Genomic DNA, 24,481 nt, shown 5'->3' with positions numbered 1-24,481 from the left:
GCAGGAGATGGGATCTCTCCCCACCACGCTGTGCTGCTGCTCTAGTGCCCATTTTCCAATTAAACTGGGCCAGTTTATCTTCCTGTCTGACAGAAAAACGAGTCGCAGCCAAGAACTCATTAATATCTTTTTATCAGGGCACTGCTAAGCTGAGATTTGATCAGCAAAGCAATCAGACCTCGTTACAGCCATGACATGGCATTGCAGAGATCATTTAAAGACTGAAAACACGGAGGGGTTTGTTTTGGTTTTTTTTTTATATTTGTATAAAACCAAATAAATCTTTACCTTTTGTTGTCCTGGAATGCCTGCAGACACAGGGGAGCAGAGTGACCTCAGAGTGTATTTGTTCCTGCAGAGGAACCACCCACTTGTGAGTTATTTCAACAGGTTTGTCATGACAGTGCTGGTTTTCTGTATTTTATGAGAGAAACGACAAATGCTAACGTTGTTCCTCGATTCCCAGCAGCCAGGAGATCCAGCAGAGAACTCAGTGCACACCCCCACCAGCTCCCCTCCTGCGCCACATTAAACACACAAGTGGCAAAAAAGAAAAGCACAGATTGATCGGAGTCGTGCTGGAAAATTACTCCTCTTTATTTGTTTGGTGGCAGCTCCGGGAGGCCCAGCAGCAGAGCCCATCCCCGCTGCACCGGGACAATCAGAATGCTAATTAAACCTCAATTTGCTCACAATCTGAGCCGAAAAAAGACACCAAGTTACAAGAACTGTGATCATCTGAGATCTTCCCTCCTGTCCTGCAGAGCAGCAAAAGCTCTGGGGGCCACGAGAGCAGGAGGGACACGAGAGCCTCAGATGTGAGTGAGCCCAGGCCAGGATGGAGCTGGGAGCCCACACCACTCCCAGGCACTCCTGGCAGGAATTCCAAGGGCAAAACGAGCTAAAAAAGAGTCGCCGTGCCCGAGTTCCAAAGGTTTGCAGCTGCAGCCTGCTAGGGGGGCTCAATCAAACAGGAAACGCCCCCCAAAAATCCTGTTTATTTTTAGAGAAATCCATCCAAAGTTCAGCAGCTGTGAATGGGCAACCCCCAGCAAACTGCCAGTGAAGAACCTGATGTTATTTACGATTTCCGCAGGAATTCTTCTCAGAACCATATTTCATAAACTTAATAAGGAGGGAAAGAATCTCGTGGAGCAGAAAGCTGCTCCACATTTGGTGGTGATTTTGCTGTAAGCAAGTCATGCAGCTGAGCAGTAATTAGGGATAATTAACTGCATTGTGCAAGTCCTGCTTCTTGTGTGCGCGGCTCCATTTCTGAATTGTAGGAATCACACAGAGGTTCAAACACTGAATTTATTGACATTGATTTTATCACATCCTGGGAAAGCTGAACCTCTCCCTGAGATATCTTACCTGGCCTCCAGTGCATTTTCTTTTATCAGCTCTTAATAGTTTCAGCAGCTATTGAATCATAAGGAGATGGAATGAATAGTCTGGATTTAGCAAAAGAGATGGTTCAGGTTCACCACACAGCCAATATGGAAGATTTGTTTATTATTTTTGACAGAAAACAGGATTTTGGAGCTGTGTGCTTCCCAAAGAAAAAACCAAGAGTAACTCTGGGAAGTTTTAGAAGCAGGATCAAAAGCATTTCCTTCAGAGCTACACACAGCTGCAAATGAACGAGTTCCTTCATGATTTGCACTGCCGGGTTTATCCGAGACAAACACGCCACAACTTCACGGATGTGGGAGTTTCACGGAGCTGCACCTTTATCACAAATGGAAGAACTGAAGAGATCAGAGGCAAACTCCATCAAAGTCCCCTCAGCAAGGCCAAGGGGCACTTGGAACACCTGGGAACCCCTGGGAACACTTGGGAACACCTGGGAGCACCTGGGAACCTCTGGGAGGACCTGGGAGCACCTGGGAACCACTGGGAACACCTTGGAGCCTCTGGGATCTTCTGGGAACACCTGGGACCCCCTGAGAACCCCTGGGAGCACCTGGGAGCTCCTGGGAACCCCCTGGGAGAACCTGGGACCCCCTGAGAACCCGTAGGAGCACCTTGGGAACCTCTGGGAAATTCCTCTGTGTTTGCATCCCCCCAGCTTTTAGGAACAGCAATTACAGGAGTCATGCATGATGGCTTTTGCCTAATAAATCTCTTCCTTTACGCTGTCAAAATCATTTCAAAAGCTGCAACACAAAATACAGTTTCGTGTGAATCAAAAGTATTATGACTGGGATAATTATTTCCCATCCACTGAACGTATCACCGGCATTAAAAATTGACTGAGCCAGAGGAAGGGATGTGATGGAAGTTGATCTCCTCTTTCCTGCGTTTCTGAACAGAAATAAACGACTGAAAATCGTGTGCCAGGTGACACTGGACAGTTTGAGAGATCTATCACCAGGGAACCAGCAGATGGAATCTGGGGTTGAGGCCCCTCTTGGCCCTGCAGTGTTGCAGGGCACGGGTTCTGTCAGCTTCTGGCCCGAGGCAGACGCAGGGATGAAGGATTTAGGAGCATTGTCCATTCTCACTCATAAAGCTGACCAAGGCTGCTCATCTTGGGACGGCATTTCTCAGACCCTTGCAGTGCAATAATCTGAAAAAAAAAACCAAAAACCCCCGTGTTGTGTTTTTGGAAGCCTGCCAGAGCTGTGATAAATAATCCACTGGTCCTGATAGTTCCAGTGCAGAACTTCCCTGCCGCTCATTTCAGCCCCAGCCCCTCCCTCTCCTGTAAACACTTTTCACTGCTGTCGGTGATACAGGATATAAATTAGTTCTTTAAACACACTCCAAGGTCTGCATTTTACCAAACATCCTGGAATATAAACATTTTTAAAGCTGGTTCCTGGTTATGTGGCGCAGTTACCGTCACATTCCTCGGCTGCAAAGGAACCCAAAGGGACAGGAATCAGCGGCAGACACAGATTCTGCTGCTCATCCTTTGCTGGGGAGTCAATCACACGCTCGGATTAGGCAGGAGCTGTGCTGAGCACACAGATATATTCGTGCAGAGGTTCTCTCCTCACTCACACAAGCCCGGGATTTCCCAGGGCTGGATGCAGCCGGGATTGGAGCAGAGGCTGCACAGCCAAGCACTCCAGATCTCCCCGAGGAGGAGAAGCTGCACGGCTGAAACCAACACACCCTCAGCTCTCCGCTTGTTCAGACTGAAGAGTTTTCTGCCCAGTTGTACACCTGACTCCTCTCTGTTTCCCAGCTCATTCCCTGCTCGTTTCCCTGTCTCTTGGCAGAGTAAAGATCCCGGTGTCACCCCCGGCCTCTCCTGCTCAGACACTCCCCAGCAGCCCCAGGTGCCAGCACACAGCAGCCAGGGGAGGACCCAGGACATGTCCCAGGGGAGGACCCAGGACATCTCCCTGAGGAGGACCCAGGACATCTCCCAGGGGAGGACCCAGGACATCTCCCGAGGAAGGATCCAGGACATCTCCCAGGGGAGGATCCAGGACATCACCCAGGGGAGGATCCAGGACATCTCCCGGGGGAGGATCCAGGACATCTCCCTGGGGAGGATCCAGGACATCTCCCAGGGGAGGATCCAGGACATGTCCCAGGGGAGGACCCAGGACATCTCCCCGTGGATCTGCAGAGGGAACATGGGGGAGGTTGGCAGCACGAGGCACTGGAGTAAAACCTCCCAGGGTTTGTAAATTAATTTTAGTCGCACGGGGCACCTTGCAAACACGAGCACAACATCCCCAGAGCCGTGCCTGGAGGAGGGATGTGTTACTCCTCGCTCCCCCAGTGCCACTAACACCACACAGACGTGCAGGAGCTCCCCGGGAGCTCTCCTGGGTGATTTGCAGCAAGGACCAACAGAAGCAGGATGGGAGGAGAGCCTGATGCTGCAGACACAAAACACAAAACTGCCCGTGCGCAAACACAAAACTCCCAGCCAACTGTCCACGGAATGAGGCTAAAGGAAAGCTTTGCTGCAAATACAAACACCCAAGAGTTGTTTAATGATTAAAGGCGAGAGTCAGATCCCCAAAAGCAATTCCCTGTCTGCTGCAGACCTTCTGTGATCTAGTCCAGGTGATGCAGGTGGGATCCTGCTGGGCAGGAGTGAACACCAGCGCAGGACTCCGTAAAATGCCTTTGCAGTGCATGGAGCCTGAGTCACCCACTGAGACACTGGTCCTTCATGGTGGGCAACCACATCTGCCCCAGAGCACCTCAGCTGCCGGTGAAGGGCCCGCAGGGGGATGAAATTCATGTTTACCTCAGGCAGGGCAGGTGAGGAAACCTTGAGCATTCCTTGGCAAAAGGCACCAAACCCAAACACAGCAGAACCTGCTCCGTGTGCTGGAGGGGAGCTGCACTGGGAGCTCTGAGACCCACCTGGAACAGCAGCTCTGAGGTTTTGGGGCAATTCCTGGTGGCTGCCAGAGCCCTCCCTGGCCTGGGCACTGCAGGAGCCCAGGAGTGGGGCAGGGACAGGTCCCCAGGAGTGGGGCAGGGACAGGTCCCCAGGCAGGGACAGGTCCCCAAGCAGGGCTGGCAGAGCTGTCCCTCATGGTCTGCAGGCACAAAGGGCTCAGCTGGGGGCTGATCCCAGTGGCAGGAGGGAATTCAGGCAAGGGGAGCAGGGAAATGTGGTTTGCTGAGCCCAGCCCCTGCTGCTGCAGCCCTGTGTGATGATCCCTTTGCATCCCTGAGCCCCAGCACAGGATGGATCGCTGGTTGAACCGGGTGATTTGTGACAAAGCTCAGGGACTGCTCTGGAAGCTCTGTGCACAGGAAGGTGCACTCCAGAGGCATCGCACTGACAGTAATGGAGCTGTTCATGAGAAAAGACAAGAGGAGCGAGCAACAAAAATGCCTGCACGGGCCATAAATCAGCCAAGGACTGGATCACTATGCAGAGACAGGAGAATTGGGTCCCCTTGCAGGAAATCTGCTCACCTTGAGGGGCCAGAGCTGCCCTCAGTGCAGTCTCCTGGGTCTCAGGGGATGGCAGCAGTATTGCAAACTGCAATTTCCACCCACCCCAAATGACCCCAGGCCAGCCCAGCCCTCAGGAGGGCTCCAGTCCAGCCTCCTGCACAGGGCAGGGTTGGCTGGGAGAGCAGACTTGGCTGCTCAGGGTTCAACCCAATGGGCTTCTGAAATCCTTCAAAAGGTTTTTTTTTTTTTTTTTTTTTGACACTGGAAGGCACCAGGAGCCCCCCAGGCCATCCCTTTTCCAGGCTGCACAAGTGCAATCCCCAGTGTCCCAGCAGAGCAGGTGCTCCATGCCCCACCCTCCCGGTGTCCCTCTTTGAACACACTCCAGCCCGGGGATGTTTTCCTGCGCTGAGTGCCCAAAATGAATGCAGTTCTTTAGAAGAAAGGAATTTAGATTTGTTTGGGAGGGGAGAGGTGAGAGGTGCTGTGAAGCTGAAATTCCCTGTTTTGCTGGCAGCGCTGCTCCTGAGCGCAGAATGATGCTGGAATTATCTTTAAAAGCCAGGGAAACTGATAGAACAGGATTTCAATGTCAGCAATCAAAGGAACAGAAGGAAAAGCAGCCACAGGCTATAAAAGCAATGAAAGTGGGATTAAAATTTTTCTCTGCAGCACTGCCAGTTCCTCAAGGAGCACGAAGTGTTGATTGACTCTGGGAATCCTTGGCCGGTCCTCCGTGCACAGCTGATCACTGCAGAAAAAGCTGCTGGGGCACTCCTGGTGGCCCTCGGGGGCAGGGACACCTCTGAGCCCCCCAGGAATTCTGTGCTCATCAGGGATGTGGGTGAGACAGGCCTGAAGAGGGAAGACCCCCATTTGCCAGAGCAGATTTAATATCGGCCGCACCAGTGACCTCACAGCCACGGCTCACACCGATGTCCACCAAGTCCTGGACCCCACCTGAACCTGCCAGGCCAGAGCCCAGAGCAGGGGGGAGTCCTACAGGGGCTACCCAGCAAATTGAAATGCTAATTATCCTATTAACACACTGACCACCATAATAACCATTTCCAGTCACGGCTGCTCAAAACTGGGCTGGAAAACTGAAATGGAGAGTTCTACTCCTGCCTGTCTCCAGACGGAAAAGGGATCCTGATCCAAACAGCACAGGCACGGATGGTTTCTCAAACAGCAGCAAAACTCTGCATTAATCCTGTGCGGTGGCAGTGGGTTGTCCTTTTGTGCCTCCCCCTTTAGGAGGGCTGTGACTCCACGGGCAACCAGAACTCACAGAAACAGGGGCTGGAAGGGAAGGGTGCAGGAAACCTCCCCTGCCCCAGGTCACAGCCAGTCCTGACAGCTCTTGGTCCAATCTTTTCTTTAAATCTCCACTGAGCAGATTTACAACCTCCCGAGATTCCAGCTACTCTGCAGCTACTCGCAGGGTAATAGTTCTGTCTGGTTTGATTGTTTTTCCCCCCTGATATCTAAAGTAATCTCCCTAATTGCTCTTCAGCAAATTGCTTTTCGTCCCATCGTTTGTGGTCTCAGGACAAGTGTTTACTGTCATCTTTGCAAATGTGTTTATACATCTGAAGGCGGTCGCCGAGTCCTTACATTGTGTTTTCTTTTCCAGCTCCGATAATGAATTCCAGCCTTCCCCACGGCTCACATTTCCCAGCCTCTCGCCGTTGCGGTTGCTGTTCTCCTCCCTGCTCTGCCTCCATCTCTCTGTGAGGGCGAGTGCGATGCCTGAGAGCGGCCAGGGCGCTCCAGCCGAGCCCGGCCAGCGCCAAAGGGAGCAGAAATGCCGCCCTCTGATGTCTCCGGGCTGATCCTCCTGCCCGGAGCGCCGGGAGCAGCGCGGCTGCTCTGCACCACTGCCCGGGCTGAGCATCCCAGCCCCGGGTCTGCCCTGCGGTGCTTGTGCCTCACGTGTGATTTTTTTTTTCTCCCCCTTTGTGGCACTTCACATCGTTTTTATCTCCCCCAGTTTGGGTGTGTTGAGTTCAGACAGGCTCTGCAGTATCTCAGGGTCATTTGAAGCCTCAGCCTTGCAGGAATCACGGCACGTGTTATAAAAATGCATTGCCCGCATTCTGTAATAACCCAAGTTATTACAGCCATCACTGACCAAAACTGTTCCCAGATTGCTCCCTGGGACACCCTGCTTCGTATGTCCTTCCTCTTTCACAGCACAAACTTTCAGAATACGGGCTTTTGTTAGCAAGATTTTTTTTATTATTATTGCCCCAAAGCCAAAACTCTCGTACCTGTCACCGGCAAAACCAACCACCTCCCTGCTGCTGACACAGGCTGAGAGCCTGCTCAGAAACCTTCCCAAAGTCAAACCAAAATCCTGTGCGCTCTCAGGGAGAAGCTGCCAGCCCCAGTCACTGCCAGCCCTCTACACAACTGCTGTTCAGCAGCTCCGGCTGAGGAATATCAGCACGACTATTCCCGTGTGCCCACACAACCCTGAGCCACAGCCCCATTTAGTTTAGGGGGGAAAAAAGGTGTTTTGCTAAAATTACCGTGGCATAGATTTCTCCTTTGTATTACCATAGCAACAAAGGACTTGGCTCGAAGCGAGACCCCGGGTGAAGGGCACAGTGCCCGCGGGAATCACAGCCCTTGCCCCCGGGAGGTGACTGTCCCCATCCCGCAGAAATCCCCTCCAAGAGCAGCCCCTCGGCAGGGGAGGGAAATCAGAGCCCAGATCTCTGCACGCACGGCGGGACAGCAGCACACGGGATGGGAGCGTTCACTCCGGAGCCTGGGGCAGAGCCTGGGGCCGCTGGTGACTCCTTAACCCGGCCCCGAGATTCAGCTCGCTGCTTTCGATCGGAGGTTACATCCACACAGAGTCACTCCCACCCAGATGTCAAACCAATGTCACTAAAAAGCAGAGCTGGGCAGTATTCTCCAGGTCTGGGACAACAAGCCGATCGCTGTAAGGGTGCCCCGGGAGCAGAGCGCGGGCTGGGCTCTCCTGGAGCCTCCGCGCAGACCGGGGACACAGCTGGGATGGGATTTATGTTTTCATGGGCACTCGCGATCCCACTTTTCCAACCCAAGAGCCGCGGAGCGCACAGGGGCACAGCAGCCGCAGCTCCCCGCGGCCGGGGCAGCCCGGGATGCCACCTGTGCGCTGCGGGCAGGGCTGCGGGCGGCCCCCGGGCCCGGCTCCGCTCCTCCTCGGCTCCCGGAGCTCCTCCTCCTCCTCCTGCTCCTGCTGCTGCCGCTGCCGCCGTTCCCGCTCCTCGGTCCGGCGCGGCCCGGGGCGCCGTTCGCGGTGCCGGTGCCGGTGCCGGTGCCGCACCATGAGCGGGGCCGGGGCTCGGCCGGAGCGCTCCCGTTCCGCCCCCGCCCGCGGTGCCGGCGCCGGGCGCGGCGGAGGCTCGGCTCGGTAGCGCTCGGTGCCGACCCAGGCGGCGCCGCGGGCTCCTGGCAGGCGAGTTCGGGCAACTTCAGCGGCTCCGGGGCGGCCGCGGGGGCAGCGCCCGGCCGGGGGTGGCCGGAGCCGCCGAGCCCCCGGAGCGGGCGGGGCCCCCGCGGCTGCAGCGGCAGCGGCAGCGGCAGCGGCAGCAACAGGTTGTGTCCCTCGGCAGGGATGGAAGAGAGGGAGCGGCCGTCATTCCCTGCCGGAGCCGGGCTGGCCGCGCCGCCAGCAGCGGGAGGGGCTCGGCTGCTCCCCGGCACCGCTCGGCTCGTTCGTGCCCTGCCCCGGCCCCGGCGCGGAGGAGGCTGACGGCTCATCCAGGCTCATCCAGGCTCATCCAGGCTCATCCAGGCTCATCCAGGCTCCGCTTCGCTCTGCTCGGGCTTCCCCCGGCCGGCTCCGCCGCTGCCCGCGTCCTGGGGCTGCACAGCGCAGGATGGAGGCTCGCCTTCCCAATTTCTTCCGCCTTGCCTAATCTGAAGGTCCATAATTTATAGCTCTCGTTTCTAAGTGATTAAGGGATGTCTTTCGTGTTGGTGTGTTTTCTGACTTATGCTCGCTGGTGACTGACAGACACATCAAGGGAACCGCTCTTGATAGGCAATGTCTTTCCGGTAGAATTTTTTTTTTTCATTGGAAAAGGCTTGGGGAGGGGGTGAGGACAGGACCAGCATGAAAGAACTCTTCCGTGACTACATATCTTCATTTCGGTAGCAAAAATATATTTATCATTACAAGTAAATGTCAGATCCTTTACTTTCTAAAACTATGTTTAAGAGATCGCTATGAATGTGACTTGCTAAGATTTGTTGACATAAACATGTTTCACAGCAGGAGAGTAACTGCAGTTATTAATCCTAATGTGTTTCAGAACATTCTCCTGGGGATGTAAGTTATCTGAATATTAGCAGTAGAATAAGGCTCAGCTTTATAGAACCAAACAGTGAGTAACGTATTTGACATGATTCTGTTTGTAGGTTGTCATAAGATGCCACAACTGTCCAGCTCAGGGAGAGCAGGATAGAGATAGAGCTTTTTTTTTTTTTTTTTTGGCTTATCTGCTTTTCAGGAGAGTTTTATTTCGTGTTACACATTGACCTTTCTAAGTTTTGCTTTGATTCGGCTGGAAGTGCACTTTTGCAAGCAGAGCTGAAGTTTGAGATCTGCTCTTGGGCTGTAAAGAGCTGCAGGAGTGGGGCTGGAAGTGCGGCAGGAGGTGCCTGGCAGCGAGGCACAGCACGGAAATCCTGTGCCAGCAGAGAGCTGAGTGTGGCACTGCTTGGGGATGCTGCCTGCTTAACTAAGGAGAGACTAAAGGAGGAGGGATCATTGAATTGTTTCTTACTGAATTCTTTCCAAAAAAAAATCACTGTATTCTTAATCAACCTGCACTGAAAACTGAAACTTTTTAATGTTGTTTTTTTTTTTTTAACTTAATTTGCAAATGGTAACAAGCAACAGAGATGAGTTGCAGGCACTGGAATTGACAGAAAGGCTTAGGGGGGCAGTTCTGCATCTTCTTTGCGGGCTTGTTATCATCCAGGCACAACTTTGAATTGTCTGCACCATGGAGCAGGAGCAGGACTCCTTGCAGGAGCTCTGATTACATCAGAGATGCACTGCAGAATTCAAAATACTGCAGAGGACACTGGGGGGGGACCGACACTAGCAGTGGAATTTTATCGTGTTTCTCATGAGTTCTATTTCTTTCCCTCAGAAGGGCATCTTTAATAATTCTTTTCCCATTGCCGCGGAGTCTGGCATCCTTCCTGAATTTTGGCTGCAAGTAAGGGCAGTACGGATTAATAATTCGATTTCTTCACCAGACATAATGGATGTCATCTTGTGCAGGACAGATTTTTGAAAATACGTCCTCTCTGACTTCCCATGCACAATCCACCCCTTGCAGTCACCCAGAGCCTTTGCCCTGGGCTGGTTACTCTGTGTTACCGCAGGTTCTAAAAGCCAGAGCAATTCCCAGGGTGGATAATGTAGCAAGAGACAGTTCTTGCCCCAGTGAGTTTACAGAACATGAGAGCAAGGATGCTCAGAGAGAAGGATTTGCCCAGGAGGAGAGCAGGTAGCCAGCAGGGGAAGCTGAGCTGGGCTGCAGGGAGCCCCAGGCATCCCAAGGGCAGGATGCTGCTCACACCTCAGGCCAGGAGGGCTGTGACCATTGGGCCTGACTCAGCCAGAGCAGAGCAGGGGATTTTACTGTTCCAGCAGATCCCTAAAGTTCCTCTTGTTTGATTGCTGGGAAGGCTGGGGCTCTGGGCTAATGTGTTTGTGTGACCTTAGATTGCAGTGTGCTGCCTTTACCCCTGAAGGCGTTTCTTACCAGCTGTCCCCAGTGCCATCAGGAAAGGGAGGAATGGAGCAGCTTGCTTGGGCTTTGAGCTCAATGGCAAGGAGTCCTCTTCCATGAGGAGACCTCTCTCATCCCAAAGCAGCACTGACCATCATTCTGCCCAGGCACCCTCAGGAGGAAAAGAAGAGACACACATTGAAATGCACTGATTTATTTTTCTCCTCTCTCCCTTCCTCCAAGTCAGGCCACGTTTATTATTGTCCTTCATCTCCTCCTACTCTTCCCCTGTAGATATGATGCTGCGTGTATCTGAGGCAAAGAACATGAAAATAGCCCATGTGGAGCATCAGATCCTACGTGGGATTTGTAGGCTTGCCAGCTCTGGTGATGGCAAGGCAAGGAGCAACCTTTTCTAAGTGCAGGCACTCAGTGTGGCACACAGGGGATCCATTTGTCCAATTTATTGCCTCACACAGGTCGAGGGGCTGGCAGAGAGGAAAGAAATCCCTTTCTCTCTGCTCTGCTCTTTCACAGTTGCTGCCTCAGGGTTACAGCGTGTGTCTGACACACGCGGAACATTTACATTTCCCTCTCTCCATTTCTTCCCATTGTGTCAACAGTGGATGTGCTGGGAGATCAAACCAGTGACAGAGATGAGCTGCCTCCTCATTTTTCCTGGCTGAGATTCAGAGGATAAGTTGTTGCTAACCAACATCATCTGGTATTACAGAAGGGAAAATGGTTAACAGCTCCCACTTATCCATATCTTATATCAGTCATAATCTTCATTCTGTTTGGACCAGCCTGCCTTAGACATGGCTGAGGCAGAAGGGAAAAGGCATTTTTAAACAAAACAGCAGTTGGTCTGAGAGATGAAGCCCTACACAAACATCCCTCAGGCAGTCCTGCTTTCCATATCAGATCTGTATCTTGCACTCCAGTGGCATTTCCTCTGCCCATCCGTGGCAGGGCTGGGACAAGATGAGCTTTAAAGTCCCTTCCAACCCAAACCATTCTGGGATTCTGTACGAGCGGGAGCCAGGAAATCACACTCCATCCAAAGCTGACCTGCTTGTGAGTGTGCACAGAGCTGCTCTGTTCAGCCCAAACCCTCCGGGAAGTTGAGGAGCAGGACCGAGAGAGTTTTGAATTGCAGCATTGTAAGTGCCCTTGCAGCAAGGAGAGCTCCTAAGCCGACGTGCAGCTGTGTCCTTTGAGTCCTCTGCTGTTGTGTAATCGTGGGTCTTTCCTCTCTAATAGGTATGTTCCACTCCTGGTGTGGTTTATAAACCCAGCTCCTGAAAAGGAGGGTTCTGTGCCTCAGCAAGTGGCCCTGGCAGGGGGTGTATCCCTGGGGTGCACATCCAAGGGCAGGTAAGTGCAGCCAGGAGAACAAAACTGCTACTGAAGCCAATCAACTGGAATATTTATTCCTTTCCTGTGAACCCGAGGCTAGAAAGCCAAACTACTGGTGCATATTTAATGTCTCTATATTGTAAAATCTCCTAAATTAATAAATACTCTTAGCAAGCGAAACTCAGGGACTCCATGCACTAAACTGAGTGTGCAGATGGAAGGTCTTGGAGCAGTGCTGCACGACCTCCTGTGAAGGAGCAGATTCCAGGCTGACTCTAAGTGCAGTGAGCTAGGGGAGGGCAGAAGTTTGAACTTCTCCAGCTCCTGTGTTTGATACCCAGTTGAACCCTGCTCACTTCACTCCCTGGACTTTACGCCAGCGTTGCATGAGCCGAATTTGAACGGGATTTTCCAAGCTGTCGTTAGAAATTTTGGGGTTCTCATAGTCAGAGGTAAAGGCAGCTTGGCTCAGTGTACTGCAGGGACAAAGCCCTATTGCTGCATGTAGGGTGCCAGTGATAACTGAAACAACATTCCAAGGTTTGCATGGAAATCCTGTATTTCTTTGCAATCTTTGGTAAATGAGGCCATTGAAAGGGAGTTGCCATGTCATTAATTGTGTATAAACTCTATACAAATGTTTATGTGGTCACCAATACAAGTGAGCTTTTTTTCCCCCAAATTGGTTCCAGATGGCCTTTTAGAAATTAGTCTTGTACCAACTGCCTTTTAGAAGTGTGTGTTTTATTTTAGAGGTGTGTGAATTACAACATAATTGACTTCTGATTCTTTCTATATTTTTCATGGGTACTAAAATACTCAAAAGTTTCATGTGTAATACTTTAAAAAATTATGCAATTTCATTTTCTACGAAACACACTTGAATTCTCTGTCCTATTGTGATGCTGTCATCATTTTTATACCTCCACTCTGAACCAGAAACATCCTGCCACATGGAGGAATTATTCCTGGTTTCCCTCTTTATCCACTGGGAACGGAGACCTCTGTATCTGAGACAGGAGCAGCCTGCAGTGTGATAAAAATGCCAGGCAGAGCTCCTGACCCGGGCACGGCCCTCAGGTCAGTGCTGCCCAACTGGACAACCCCAGCCTGCCCACAAAGGTCTTCTGACCACGCTCAGCCGCTGCTGTTTCCTTTCCCATTGCTCTTATCACCCATTAATGCTTCTGAGCTGCAACCACTCCATTTGTTCACAACCTGAAGGCAGCCTGCCATTTCCTCACCCCCCGTGTCTGTTTTCTGTTCCAGAAGACACTTGCAGAAGCAGCGAAGGGATGCAAAGTTGTCTTCCAAGATGACTCTGATGCCTGGAGAGAATTCCGACTATGACTACAGTGCCCTGAGCTGTACTTCAGATGCTTCCTTCAACCACACGTTCTTTCCGGAGTCCGAAACCCTCAAGGGAGTGTTCTACCAAAGAGCCAGGCTCCTCCACCCTCAGGAGGATCTCCTCAAAGGCTTCCACCCCGACGACCGCAAGCGTCACATCATCATCAACGTGGGGGGCATCAAGTACCTGCTCCCCTGGACCACGCTCGACGAGTTCCCCCTGACACGTTTGGGACAGCTCAAGTTCTGCACCAATTTCGACGACATTCTGAACATCTGTGACGACTACGACGTGACGTGCAATGAGTTCTTCTTCGACCGCAACCCGGGGGCGTTCAGGACAATCCTGACCTTCCTGCGGGTCGGCAAACTCCGGCTCCTGAGGGAGATGTGCGCGCTGTCCTTCCAGGAGGAGCTGCTCTACTGGGGCATTGAGGAAGACAACTTGGACTGGTGTTGTAAAAGGAGGTACCTGCAAAAAATGGAGGAGCTGACAGAGATTAATGAACGGGAGGATGACCTCCTAGAAAATGAAACAACAGGTGAAACAGTAGAGGAGACAAAAATCGGTTTGTGCATGAAAAAGTTGCAAGACATGGTGGAAAGGCCCCAGTCTGGCCTTCCTGGAAAGGTGTTTGCGTGTTTGTCTGTTTTGTTTGTAACTATTACAGCAGTGAACTTATCCATCAGCACCATGCCTGACCTGAGGGAGGAGGAGGAAAAGGTAAGTTAGCTTTTAGGATGGCAAATGGTATGTGCTGGGAAGAGCAGAGCGAGTACAAGGTCTGAGGTTGTTGACTTCAATGGGGATTTTGCAGCTGTCTTTAGAGCGGGGGGAAAACATTGTGAACAATATTTGAAATGTTACGTGACTCTTCGATTACTTGTAAGAGGATTAATCACGCCCAGTTTTACGTCCAAAGAAAATTCTGTTAGCGTGCACTCCTCTGGATATTACCTTGTTAGACTCTGTATTTAGAAAGCCTGAAATTCCCAAGCAATCTCTTCAGTGGAATAAGCAGTGCCCTTCTAAGTTTTGCATTTAGCATGTTCCAAACTGCCAACGTGTTTCCCCATAGCAACAGCTTCAATTCCTTTAATATTTTGGGTTTGAAAAAACCGACGCAGAAGCCTCTCCTCCTGTCACCGCACCAACTAAAACAGTTATTATCCAGAGCCGATTACAAACTCCTCCTCTTTCCTGCAGGGCGAGTGCTCCCAGATGTGCTACAATATTTTCATTGTGGAGTCCGTGTGCGTGGCATGGTTCTCCCTGGAGTTCCTGCTCCGATTCATCCAGGCCAAGAGCAAGTTCTCCTTCCTGCGGCGGCCGCTGACGCTGATCGACATAATCGCCATCCTGCCCTACTACATCACCCTGCTGGTGGACACGGGCTCCGAGGGCTCCAAGAAGCCCAGCTCGGGCAACATCTACCTGGACAAGGTGGGGCTGGTGCTGCGGATCCTGCGGGCGCTGCGCATCCTGTACGTGATGCGGCTGGCGCGGCACTCGCTGGGGCTGCAGACGCTGGGGCTGACGGCGCGGCGCTGCACCCGCGAGTTCGGGCTGCTGCTGCTCTTCCTCTGCGTGGCCATCGCGCTCTTCGCGCCCCTGCTCTACGTCATCGAGAACGAGATGGCCGACTCGCAGGAGTTCACCAGCATCCCCGCCTGCTACTGGTGGGCCGTCATCACCATGACCACCGTGGGCTACGGGGACATGGTGCCCAGGAGCATCCCCGGGCAGGTGGTGGCCCTGAGCAGCATCCTGAGCGGCATCCTCCTCATGGCGTTCCCCGTCACCTCCATCTTCCACACCTTCTCGCGCTCCTACCTGGAGCTGAAGCAGGAGCAGGAGAGGATCATGTACAGGAGAGCGCAGTTCTTACTGAAGGCCAAGTCTCAGATGAGCAACGAGTCACAGGGCAGCGAGGTTTTGTTCACCACCCTCTCTTCCGAGGCCAGGGACAATGAGTGAAACGCGCGTCACTGTTTCTCTTCCTGTCGCTGTCTCAGATTCCATCCTTTAATTCGCTCCGCAAGCACCTTAGGAAGGTAATCCTCATATTAAAACCAAGGGAAGGAGCTCTGCCCAGGACCTGATGTGGTTTAAGGAGTCTCTGATTATGCTGTTCCTTCCTCCCCCCCATATAATGTGTAGGGCAGAACTTTCGCTGACATCATGCTGTGGGATTTAAAGAATTAGAACTTCTCTGGCAACAACAACAACAAAAAAAAAAGAGCAACATATAATTATGCACTTGACAGGCTGTTTTGCCATTTGTAATACACATTTTTCCAACCAAATCACAATGTACATAATCATTAAACAGGCTACCATTTTTTCTTGTTCTTCTTGTATACAAATAATGTAAATACATCAGAATTAATGGCTAAATTCTCTCCCAGCCTTAGAGAGTAATGGAAATAACCACAGCTGTTTGTCCCATCGTGCTTTTAAAAAACATCAAGTAAGATTCGTCACTCGCCACAGAACCAGCTCTTTCTTTGCAAGTCAGCCCTAACCACAGCAGAACAGAAGAATCGAGCTGTTTATAGCATAACCTTGCGAAAGATGTAAAGACTCAGAGCTCACCAGCTTCAGAATTTAATTGATGTTACAGCATTGATCCGACGCCATCAAATGCAACATTCCAAGGAACAAAACCTTGGAGTTTTGTAGCACTTAGTGTTATTACCGAGAGGTGACTAGCTGCAAACCCAATGAAATATGCATGAGGAGATGCCAGCCTTCCCCACCATCTGTTCCCAGCTTCGCTCTCCCTCAGCTCTGAAAGGGAACTGGGAGAGGGCAGTTTCCAGGGAGCCCCAGCACTGCTGGGCAAACTGGGGCCACCCCTTCCCTCCTTCCCACGGAGCTCTGCTTCTGTGGCAGGAACAGGAAATCTGTGCCCGTGGGAAGCTGCCAGCGAGGGAAAAAGAAAACCCGATTTGAGTCGTGGAGGGGCGCAGTGACAGCTCTGTGCTTCGCTGTCCTCCACCAGGAGAGACCCAGGACAGGACTCACTTCACCTCTGCCATCGTTACTCGTGGTGGCAATGGGGAAGGTTCGAAATGGGACAGGAAAAAGCCATGAACACCCTAAAGCACAAGCAGGTATTGCTCACCTTGGCCCAGGCTCTGTGCTGAGGGCAGGGCTGGGCTTGGGCTCAGGTTTCTGTGCAGGTTCATGACAGACCCCGTTTGTTCCAGAGGGAATGACCCTGACTCGCAGAACAGCTCAGGAGAAAAACCCCAGAACTTAAAAAAAAACCAATTAAACCCACTTGTTTGATTTCATGTGTGCTTAGAGGCAAAGAAAAGCTGGTTTAAAGAGTTTCACTTGTTTTCCACTCTTTTTTTAGTAAAATGACTTACTAGCAGTTAAGAGCTTAGAGGATTTAGAAGTTCCCATCACACTGACCAATGCTTCTTTGTCTTAATTTTCAGATATACTGTTTCTTATTGGCATTTCTGGAGCAGGTTGCGAGAAGTGTCAGAATGCATAATGGTTCTATGGTTTAAATGAAGGCCAAGGACATAACATTGTCCTTTCAAAAAAAGTAAAATCAGTTGCTCTGATTTCTCAGCCTGTGCGGTTTGGCCAAACCCACAGCACAGTGATTTTCTGTTCAAATGTCTTTAAAATACAATTTGAAGCTGTTCTGATATGCTTGTTCCTGAAGGAAAATTCCCAAACTTTTTAAAATGCACTTTACAGATAATTAGGGCTCTAGAATTCTCCAGCCTGTGGTAGGGAAATGTGCCTATGGAACATTACTGCAGAGTGCTAAAATACCCAGTCTAAACTCTTGGCAATTAATTCTGTGCCAAAGCTGCAAATGAACCAGCTTTTCACTCTTGTTCTTCATCTTTAATTGGAGTTGGACAAAAAAACAGGAACATCGTGACAAAAAAAATTTTCTGCCCGTTTTTTTTTTTTTTTTTTAATTTCAAAACTGTTTGATCATCTGGAGCATTGGCTCCAGCACAAGTGCTATGCATCTTCTACCTTTGTGTCAGCGTTCGTTATAAAAAGAACTGGTAATTAGATTAGTCCTGTGAGCAACAGTTGCTTATCTAAGAATGTGTTTGACAGGCTGAGCCATAAATAAGGAGCTGTATGTGAATATAAGGAGAAATCAAGACTTACCAAATAAAACCTAAGCTCATTTCCATGTTCTGCTAGCTAATAAATGCTGTAGGGCCGTCCATTTTCTCACTGTCTCTACATTCATGCTCGTTTATTTCATGTATCACTTAATTTTATTATTATTTTTTTTTAATCCCACAACTAGAGCTTGATTCTAAAGCCCTTGTCCAATAAAAATAAAATAAAAATATCCCCCTGGAGTCGGGTGTTGGTTGAGCAAAGCTGTGAAAGCATCCTGCCTGCTGCAAGTTCTGCCTAGGCAGGGCCAGGGGAGCAGTCTGTGCCCGCTCTGTGTCGTGTCGTACTTGGCAGCAGATGCTGCTGAGCAGCTCCGTGTGTGCGGCTCTGGGTGGCTGTACCTGCTCTGTTCTACGGGGGGAATACTTGCTGCACTCCCTGTGCTGAATAAATCCAGTTCACAGGCCTCAGAGCACAGCTCCAGTGTGGGCCCCACCTGCTGTGCTCAGCTTTCCTTGGGGCTTCGCAGGTGACGGTGCCTCTCTACAGTCACTTATCTGGGGTTTTTGTCAAATCCACGGAAATTCTGGCCTGGCTCAAAAGCTGGCTGTTTCCCGTCATTCCCCTCTGGCCTTTTTGCAGCGTGTGCAGCCAGCAGGACAGCTCCAAGCCAAGCCCTGGGTGCTGTGATGAAGGCAGGAGGGCAGTGTGAGCTGCATGTCTGCAGCAGCAGGGGCTGCCACTGCTCTGGCTCCTGCTCTGGCTGCTCTGGCCAGCTGCAATCCCACAGCAGGAGCTGCAATGCTGGGATTAATAAAGTGCTGGGCTCTCCTTGCATGTCCCTGCGCTCCTTCAGGGACAGAGGGGTGGAGGGTGGCACAGGGAGTGGGGCTGGGGCTCTGAGCAGGGCCGGGCTGTGGCAGCAAAGGAAATCATCCCCCTGCAGGGAAATCCAGCTTCAGGATTGTGTAGGGACACCTCTTCCTTGCGTGTTGTCCCAAGAATCACAATCGCACCTCTTTGGGACAGAACTTTAAAACGTTTTAACAAAGAATCTGTCAGATTCAGAAGAGAACAGGAAGGAGCCGTGAAAACAGAGAAAGAAAAGTCCCTGTTGAAAGCAGAGTTGCCAGGTAAGTTTGTACATTAAATTACTTTCTCTGAAACCCTTCCCTTTCCAGCCTCCTCCTCCCTCAAAACCAGCACAACCCTCTGGGTGGGTATAACACAGAAAAGAAGGCAGAGCCACGTGGCTTCTCGAACAGCGCATGAGAGAAGGTGAGCTGAAACCTTTCAGATCATGCTAACATTCACTACAGGTCAAGGTCCTCAAAAATTCTCTGTAGGGAATTTTTAGAGCTTGTCTCCGTTTGACCCTTTACAATGTTCCCATTTAATTCAGGACCCCAGATCTCCGCAGTCAGAGCCTTCAGGAGTGTCAGTGAGCAGTCAGAGGCTTTAGCAATGCCTAATTAAACAAAAAGCTCATGCAGGGCTGAATCACAGATTCCCACGTCGTCAGATGCACGTCTGGGAAGGAAACCTGGTGTGCTCCACACATTCCTGACTCGTGTGGGAAGAGTTTCGCCGCGGCTTCAGCCTGATGCAAAAGCAACGCTGTTTGCTGCAAAATTTCACATCCCTCTTTTGGGTTTGCAACAGGCTGAAAAACTGGAGTAGATCGTTCTAAACCTACAGAGAGGGAATTGACTGCTTAATAAGAAATTGCACAATAAAAGAAGTGTCCAATGTGGCTTTGAAGACCATGACATCAACCCCTGCTCACATCAGGTGCCATCAAGCCCTGCCCTGAGCAGCTGACTCTGGCTGGGGCGTCAGAGAATTCACCATTTGCCCCGTCATTACTCACCATTTACTACCAGGAGTTGGTACAATACTGCATGGCCCATCCTTTCTGTGTTGCTAGTTCTGTTGGCCACCTCACGCAAGATTTGACGGTGGATTTAGTATGTGTTTATCCAAAATACGACAGTGGTACCAAAATACAGGAGGAAAAGATCCCAGATCTAATGAGCTGGTGGATGTGGAGTATCCCAGACACAGAGAGTGCAGCCTACAGAACCCCAAAAGATCTGAAGGCATGGAACTAGAGTCCCACACCTGACAGCAGATGAATGTCACCCCTGTCAATAAAAATCCATCTCAAAAGTCCTGTTGCTACAGCAGAAATTGCAAACCACCCGATTTCCCCACTCACTCCTTTGCCTCGTCCTCTGTGGCATCTCAGCCATCCCATTTCAGCATCCCTAAGGATGTCAGCGTTCCTGACACAGCAATGATCAGAGCCAAGGCAGGGAGGTGAGGGCCAGGTTAGATCCAAAAGTGCTCCCTGAATGGAAGCAGCTCTGTGGGAGTCCCCAGGACAGGGCTCCTCGTCTGGCTCTCAGTCACTCTGCAAAGAAAGATACATTCCTACACCACAAAGCCAAGGAGAATTTTGTGTGCTGCCACCCTGGAAACTTTCAGAGTTTGGCCTATTAATTATTAAAACTAGTCCTCTCTCCCTTTTTGCTCATTGTTTTTCATTTCCCAGTGTCTCACAAGCTCTGAAACACTCCCCAGAAATCCCAGACGAGATGAGGAATGTCATTAGCCACGAGCCTGCCAGGAGCATGGAGAGGAACCTGCAGGATCAGGATATCAGGGGATCTTCTGCCCCCTTCAGCAGGGCTTTCGCTTTCTCTTTGCCTGCAGGAGCTACTCCAGAAGCAAATGTCACTTGAACAGAAATAAAGTTCCGCCATAACTGGAACCACAGCAGGCCAATTAGGGTAATTAGAGCATATTTGCTACACTTCATAAATATTCATTCGTTATCCTTGCAGCCCTTGTGACAGGAGCTGGAGCCTCGTGCAGCACCAGAGGCAGGCAGGCCACAGAAACCTGTGAGACTCTGTCAGGCTGAGGTCTCAGCCCCTCCTTTGGCAGGTCCCCTCATTAATGACAGCAGCTTTGTAGCCATCCTTAATTACGGTCATAATTGAACAGCCTACATTCAGCGTGCGTCCAGAAAAACTGGGCTGTGCACCACAGTAATTAGCCGGCTCCAGGGACTGACAGGGAATGGAAGAAATTCCCAGCCATCCTCTGGAGACTGGGGTTTTTTAAAAAACTTTCCAGCTCCGTTGACAGCTCTCAGTCATGCCAGTGAGGTGGTCAGCAAGATAATAATGTTTATCTTTCCCTTAAAGGTAACAATATAATTTAAATGGCGCCTACCTCAGGAACAAAGTAGGCACCAGCATAAATTTCTGTAGTTAATTCTACAGAGAAATGAAGTTTTGACACAGAAGTGCTGGATGATAAATTGAAGTGCCGCTCTCATTCTCATTAGAGATGCACCTCATGTCACAAAGCAGCTGAGAGAAACCATCCGGAACTTTCGCAGCGCTGGCAGCTCCCAGGTCAGCCCAGGAGAAGATGACTCCGTTTCTTTCACTCCTAAAGAAAAGCGCGTTTTGGGAAACAGATAAATATTATTATCCTCATCCAAACCAAACCAAACTGCGCAGTTGCAGGTGACTTCAGTTTCGGAGAGGAATATTTCTGGGGACAACACCCGTGGGTAAAATTACTGCAAAGCATCACCGGGCAGAGTGAGGGGAGGATTCCAGGAGCCCTGAGATTGGTTTGAGCAAACTTTCCTTTGAGAGGGGCCTGGGCAAAGCTGCAGGTGCGTTTCGTCCCTGCTGCCTCCTCTCTCAGCAGCAGCTCCGGCAGCAGCTGAAGTGCTGCAAGCCCCTGTACAGCCCCGGGAGAATTCCGGAGGAATTTCCCCATGGAAAGGGTGGCCAGGCTTTGGAAGGGGCTGCCCGGGGAGGTTTGGAGTGCCCATCCCTGGAGGTGGCACTCAGTGCTGGGGGCAAGGTGGGGATGGGCACAAAGGGGACTCGACGTTCCTTGGAGGTCTTTTCCAACCTCAGTGATTCTGGAATTCTGGGATTCTGGAATTCTGGGACGCTGTGAGGAGGCACAGTTACGTTTTTGCGCATTCCTGACAAAGCCGAAGCTCAGGAGCTCCCCGTAAATGCCGCTCTGTTTATTTGCTGTTTGTGTATAACTCTCTTTGTCACTAGGAGAGCGACAGCGCCCCAAATGCCCAGCTAGCCCCAGAGCTGGCCCCGTGCTGCCGGGAGAGTCAAAAATCGCTGAGGAACACCCCGAATCCGGGTTGAGAGCCGGTGTTTGGGAACGGAACGGGCTTTCCATCCCTGCGGAGCAGGGAAATGCCCGATCCAAGGATCTTACATTGCCATCTACGGGCCGCTCCCGGCTAATTCCCGTCCCGAGGCACCCACCTGCACCAGCCGCCTTTAAAAGCGCGGGTAACAAATTCTGGGGAGTTCCTTTCAAAATCCAGAGGAAAATATCGGATCCGTTGCACTGCAGCCCTGGCCTCTCGTTTCCAGAGCGGGCAAGGACACGAGGATGAAGAGACCATCAACCATCACTTCTGGGAAGGGTGAAACTCCTAAAAATATTTAGGCAGCATTTATTTGGTTGCCATATTGATAAGTGATGCTTTTCAAGAGGCTAATGCAACTTTATCTGACTAAAATTAAGATTTTTTTTCAAGGTCACGTGGGCAATGTAAATACCTCCATCACTCCTACAGGAGCAGCCTGGAAAGTAAAGTTATGGTTTTATTTATAAAAGAAAAGACAGAATCTACTTCAAATGATTAAAAAAAAAGACATAGTAATCTAATTGAGGATGAGAAGGCAGCTGTAGAGTGTTTTAATGAGTCCCAGTCACTGTCACACCTGCCACCTCCCATCCCTCCAGTAGTAAAGTGAAACTGAGAGCGGAGTTCCAGAAGCATGTTTGGAATGACAACATGCAAGTCCTGGAAACGACTTCTATAAATTCTGCCTAAAACATGTCTGTCGCCCATCCTGAATACACCTCCGGGGGTGCACATCTACATGTCTTCAAATAAATACATCTACAAAGGGCAAGTTTAAACGTTTCACTGATTTTTAATTTGAAACCCTTACATAGCGAAGTCAGAAGTGCGTTTCACAAAAATGAGAACTTTTCAGCAGGAAAAGGGGGATTGATTTAAATGAAAAAGGGGAGATTCAGACTAATGACAAGGAAGGTTTTTATTGATGTGAGGGAGGTGAGGGGCTGGCACAGGGTGCCCAGAGAAGCTGGGCCAAGTTGGACACCGGGGCTTGGAGCAGCCTGGGGTGCTGGGAGGTGGATTGGGATGAGATGAAGCTTTAAGGTCCTTTCCCACCCAAACCATCCTGTGATTCCATGACTGCTCCCACTGCTCCTGAGCAGGTAAACGCCCATTTGTCTAAGGGGCTTCATTTCCCAGCCAAATTGCCAAGGAGCCATTTAAATTTGGAGATAACCTTTCCTCACCAGCAGGGATTTGGGCTCCTAGCAACAGCACGAACACCTTGTGAACCAAAGTCCATCTTCCTCTCCCAGCAGGGCCCCGGGAACATCCCGGGGCTGCTCCTTCCTCCAGTGAGCCCAGCAAAGGGTCAGGGCACCAAAGGTGACAGCCAGCCCCCAGGGGAGGGTCCCAGGGAGCAGGAGCTGTGCACAGGGTGTTGTCACAGCCTGTTCCACACGCTGCAGCTCTAGCCTGACTCTGCAGTTCAGTGCACACCAGCACTTTAATTATCACAAATGTACTCTAGGAATAGTTTCTTGTCAGCCTGGAAAACTTGTACCACAGCAGGGCTAGAATGAACTCGTATCAGCTTGCTTTTCTGGTAAGGTTCACAGGACAGCCATCATTTTGGAGGGCAGCTGGTTTTTGTTCTTAGCAGGAGTCTGAAACCGCAGAATTGCAGATATTTCACAATGAAATGAACAAGAGGGCAAGGCAGCACCGTCACACAGACACATTTCAGTTGGCTCTGAATCAATCACATGAAATATATCGTAAAGGCAAGATCAAACGAGCACAGTCAATGATAAAATCCCGGAGAATGGGCAAACAGAGGAGATTTTCTTTCCCTACGCTGAGAGCAGTGTCCAGGTTGCTTTGCTGCTGTCAGGGGAGCACAGAGGGTGCAGCTTTGTCCGTGCCCCCATCAGAGCAGCTGCAATGCCCCACTGCCTTGTCCAAGTCCATGAATTTCAGCTATTACAGCTGTCCTAGAACATCCTTATTAAATTGGCTCCTTGGAACCTGCTCACTGGAGTAACATTTCAACACAGCACACAGATAGCAGAGACTGAGGGAAAAGTGATGTGCACCAGAGAAGTGCAGAACAAAACTTTGTAAACTCTGCATTTCTTCTCTGTCTTTTGCCTTATTCTGCTTTTCTCTGCTTCTTTTCCTGCCCTGCACGTATTTCCCCACCGAAATGTTGAAGCTGCAGAGTGGGCTAAAGCAGCAGGGCTGGGACATTGAACCAAGCCACACAAACAACAAAAGGTGAATGCCACAAACCAATTTCTGTGTGCGTTTCCCTGGTGTTTACATTGCTCCAAATTTTGCTACCATAATCCACGTTAATATTAATCTCCATTTTATTTTATTTCCCTGTTTTTTTTTCTTTTCAAAAGACCTGCACAATGATGGATTTGTACAAGTGACCTCAGCTCTTGCTAAGCTTGAATTGCATCTCCCAAGCTCGGGAATTGTGCGGTTTATTAACTTGCAGTGCCACCTAGCACACAGCCTTCACATTAGTCTTTCTGTAGTTTCACAAAGGACAGCTCAAAGCTTTGGCATTAAAAAAAAAAGAAAAAAAAAAGAAAAAAAAAAAAGGCAAATTTATTGGAGCATTTTAAGGATCTAATGCAAAGTTTTGTTTTGAACAGTTTTTATTAGAAAATGCAACCCCGTGACATCGAGGGCGAAGGACAAGGTCTTGTCCTGACCTCATCCCTCCTGATAACAGAGCCCAGAGCTCCTGGGCCAAAGCAGCTCCTCTGCACCCACAATGTCAACACACCCCAACCCTTCAACAGCGCTTCGGCAGCAACACAAATCAAAAACTTCCAGTGCTTCTCTTAGAATTTCTAAGTAGAGTTTCTC

The 24,481-nt window shown here is 50.5% G+C and overlaps 1 protein-coding gene across 3 annotated transcripts; it reads left to right on the top strand.

Moving 5' to 3' along the window:
* The first annotated feature begins 8,483 nt into the window (after window positions 1–8,483).
* Window positions 8,484–17,686, top strand: KCNG1 (potassium voltage-gated channel modifier subfamily G member 1). Of its 3 annotated transcripts, XM_066199051.1 has the most exons (5): window positions 8,484–8,808; window positions 11,895–12,008; window positions 12,930–13,070; window positions 13,260–14,064; window positions 14,548–17,686. In XM_066199051.1, the coding sequence occupies exons 3-5, from the start codon at window positions 13,033–13,035 to the stop codon at window positions 15,316–15,318; spliced, it is 1,614 nt and encodes a 537-aa protein (XP_066055148.1). In that variant the 5' UTR covers window positions 8,484–8,808; window positions 11,895–12,008; window positions 12,930–13,032; the 3' UTR covers window positions 15,319–17,686. The 3 variants fall into 3 exon arrangements, with proteins under 3 accessions (XP_066055148.1, XP_066055151.1, XP_066055150.1); XM_066199054.1 differs by lacking the exon at window positions 12,930–13,070; XM_066199053.1 differs by lacking the exons at window positions 8,484–8,808; window positions 11,895–12,008 and having other exon boundaries at window positions 12,849–13,070.
* Window positions 17,687–24,481: the final 6,795 nt, after the last annotated feature.

This window comes from Chamaea fasciata, unplaced genomic scaffold (assembly GCF_029207755.1).
Source record: "Chamaea fasciata isolate MVZ Bird 193981 ecotype frontalis unplaced genomic scaffold, bChaFas1.0.hap1 SCAF_17, whole genome shotgun sequence".
Classification (NCBI taxonomy): Eukaryota; Metazoa; Chordata; class Aves; order Passeriformes; family Sylviidae; genus Chamaea; species Chamaea fasciata.
This window is presented reverse-complemented; position numbering and strand designations above follow the sequence as displayed.

Bases quoted from the DNA above. Each gene is read 5' to 3' on its own strand.
- KCNG1 (XM_066199051.1), top strand. From the start codon at position 13,033: ATGCCAGGCAGAGCTCCTGACCCGGGCACGGCCCTCAG. The intron at 13,071-13,259 runs GTCAGTGCTGCC...TTTCTGTTCCAG, and splicing joins GACCCGGGCACGGCCCTCAG to AAGACACTTGCAGAAGCAGC. The intron at 14,065-14,547 runs GTAAGTTAGCTT...TCTTTCCTGCAG, and splicing joins TGAGGGAGGAGGAGGAAAAG to GGCGAGTGCTCCCAGATGTG.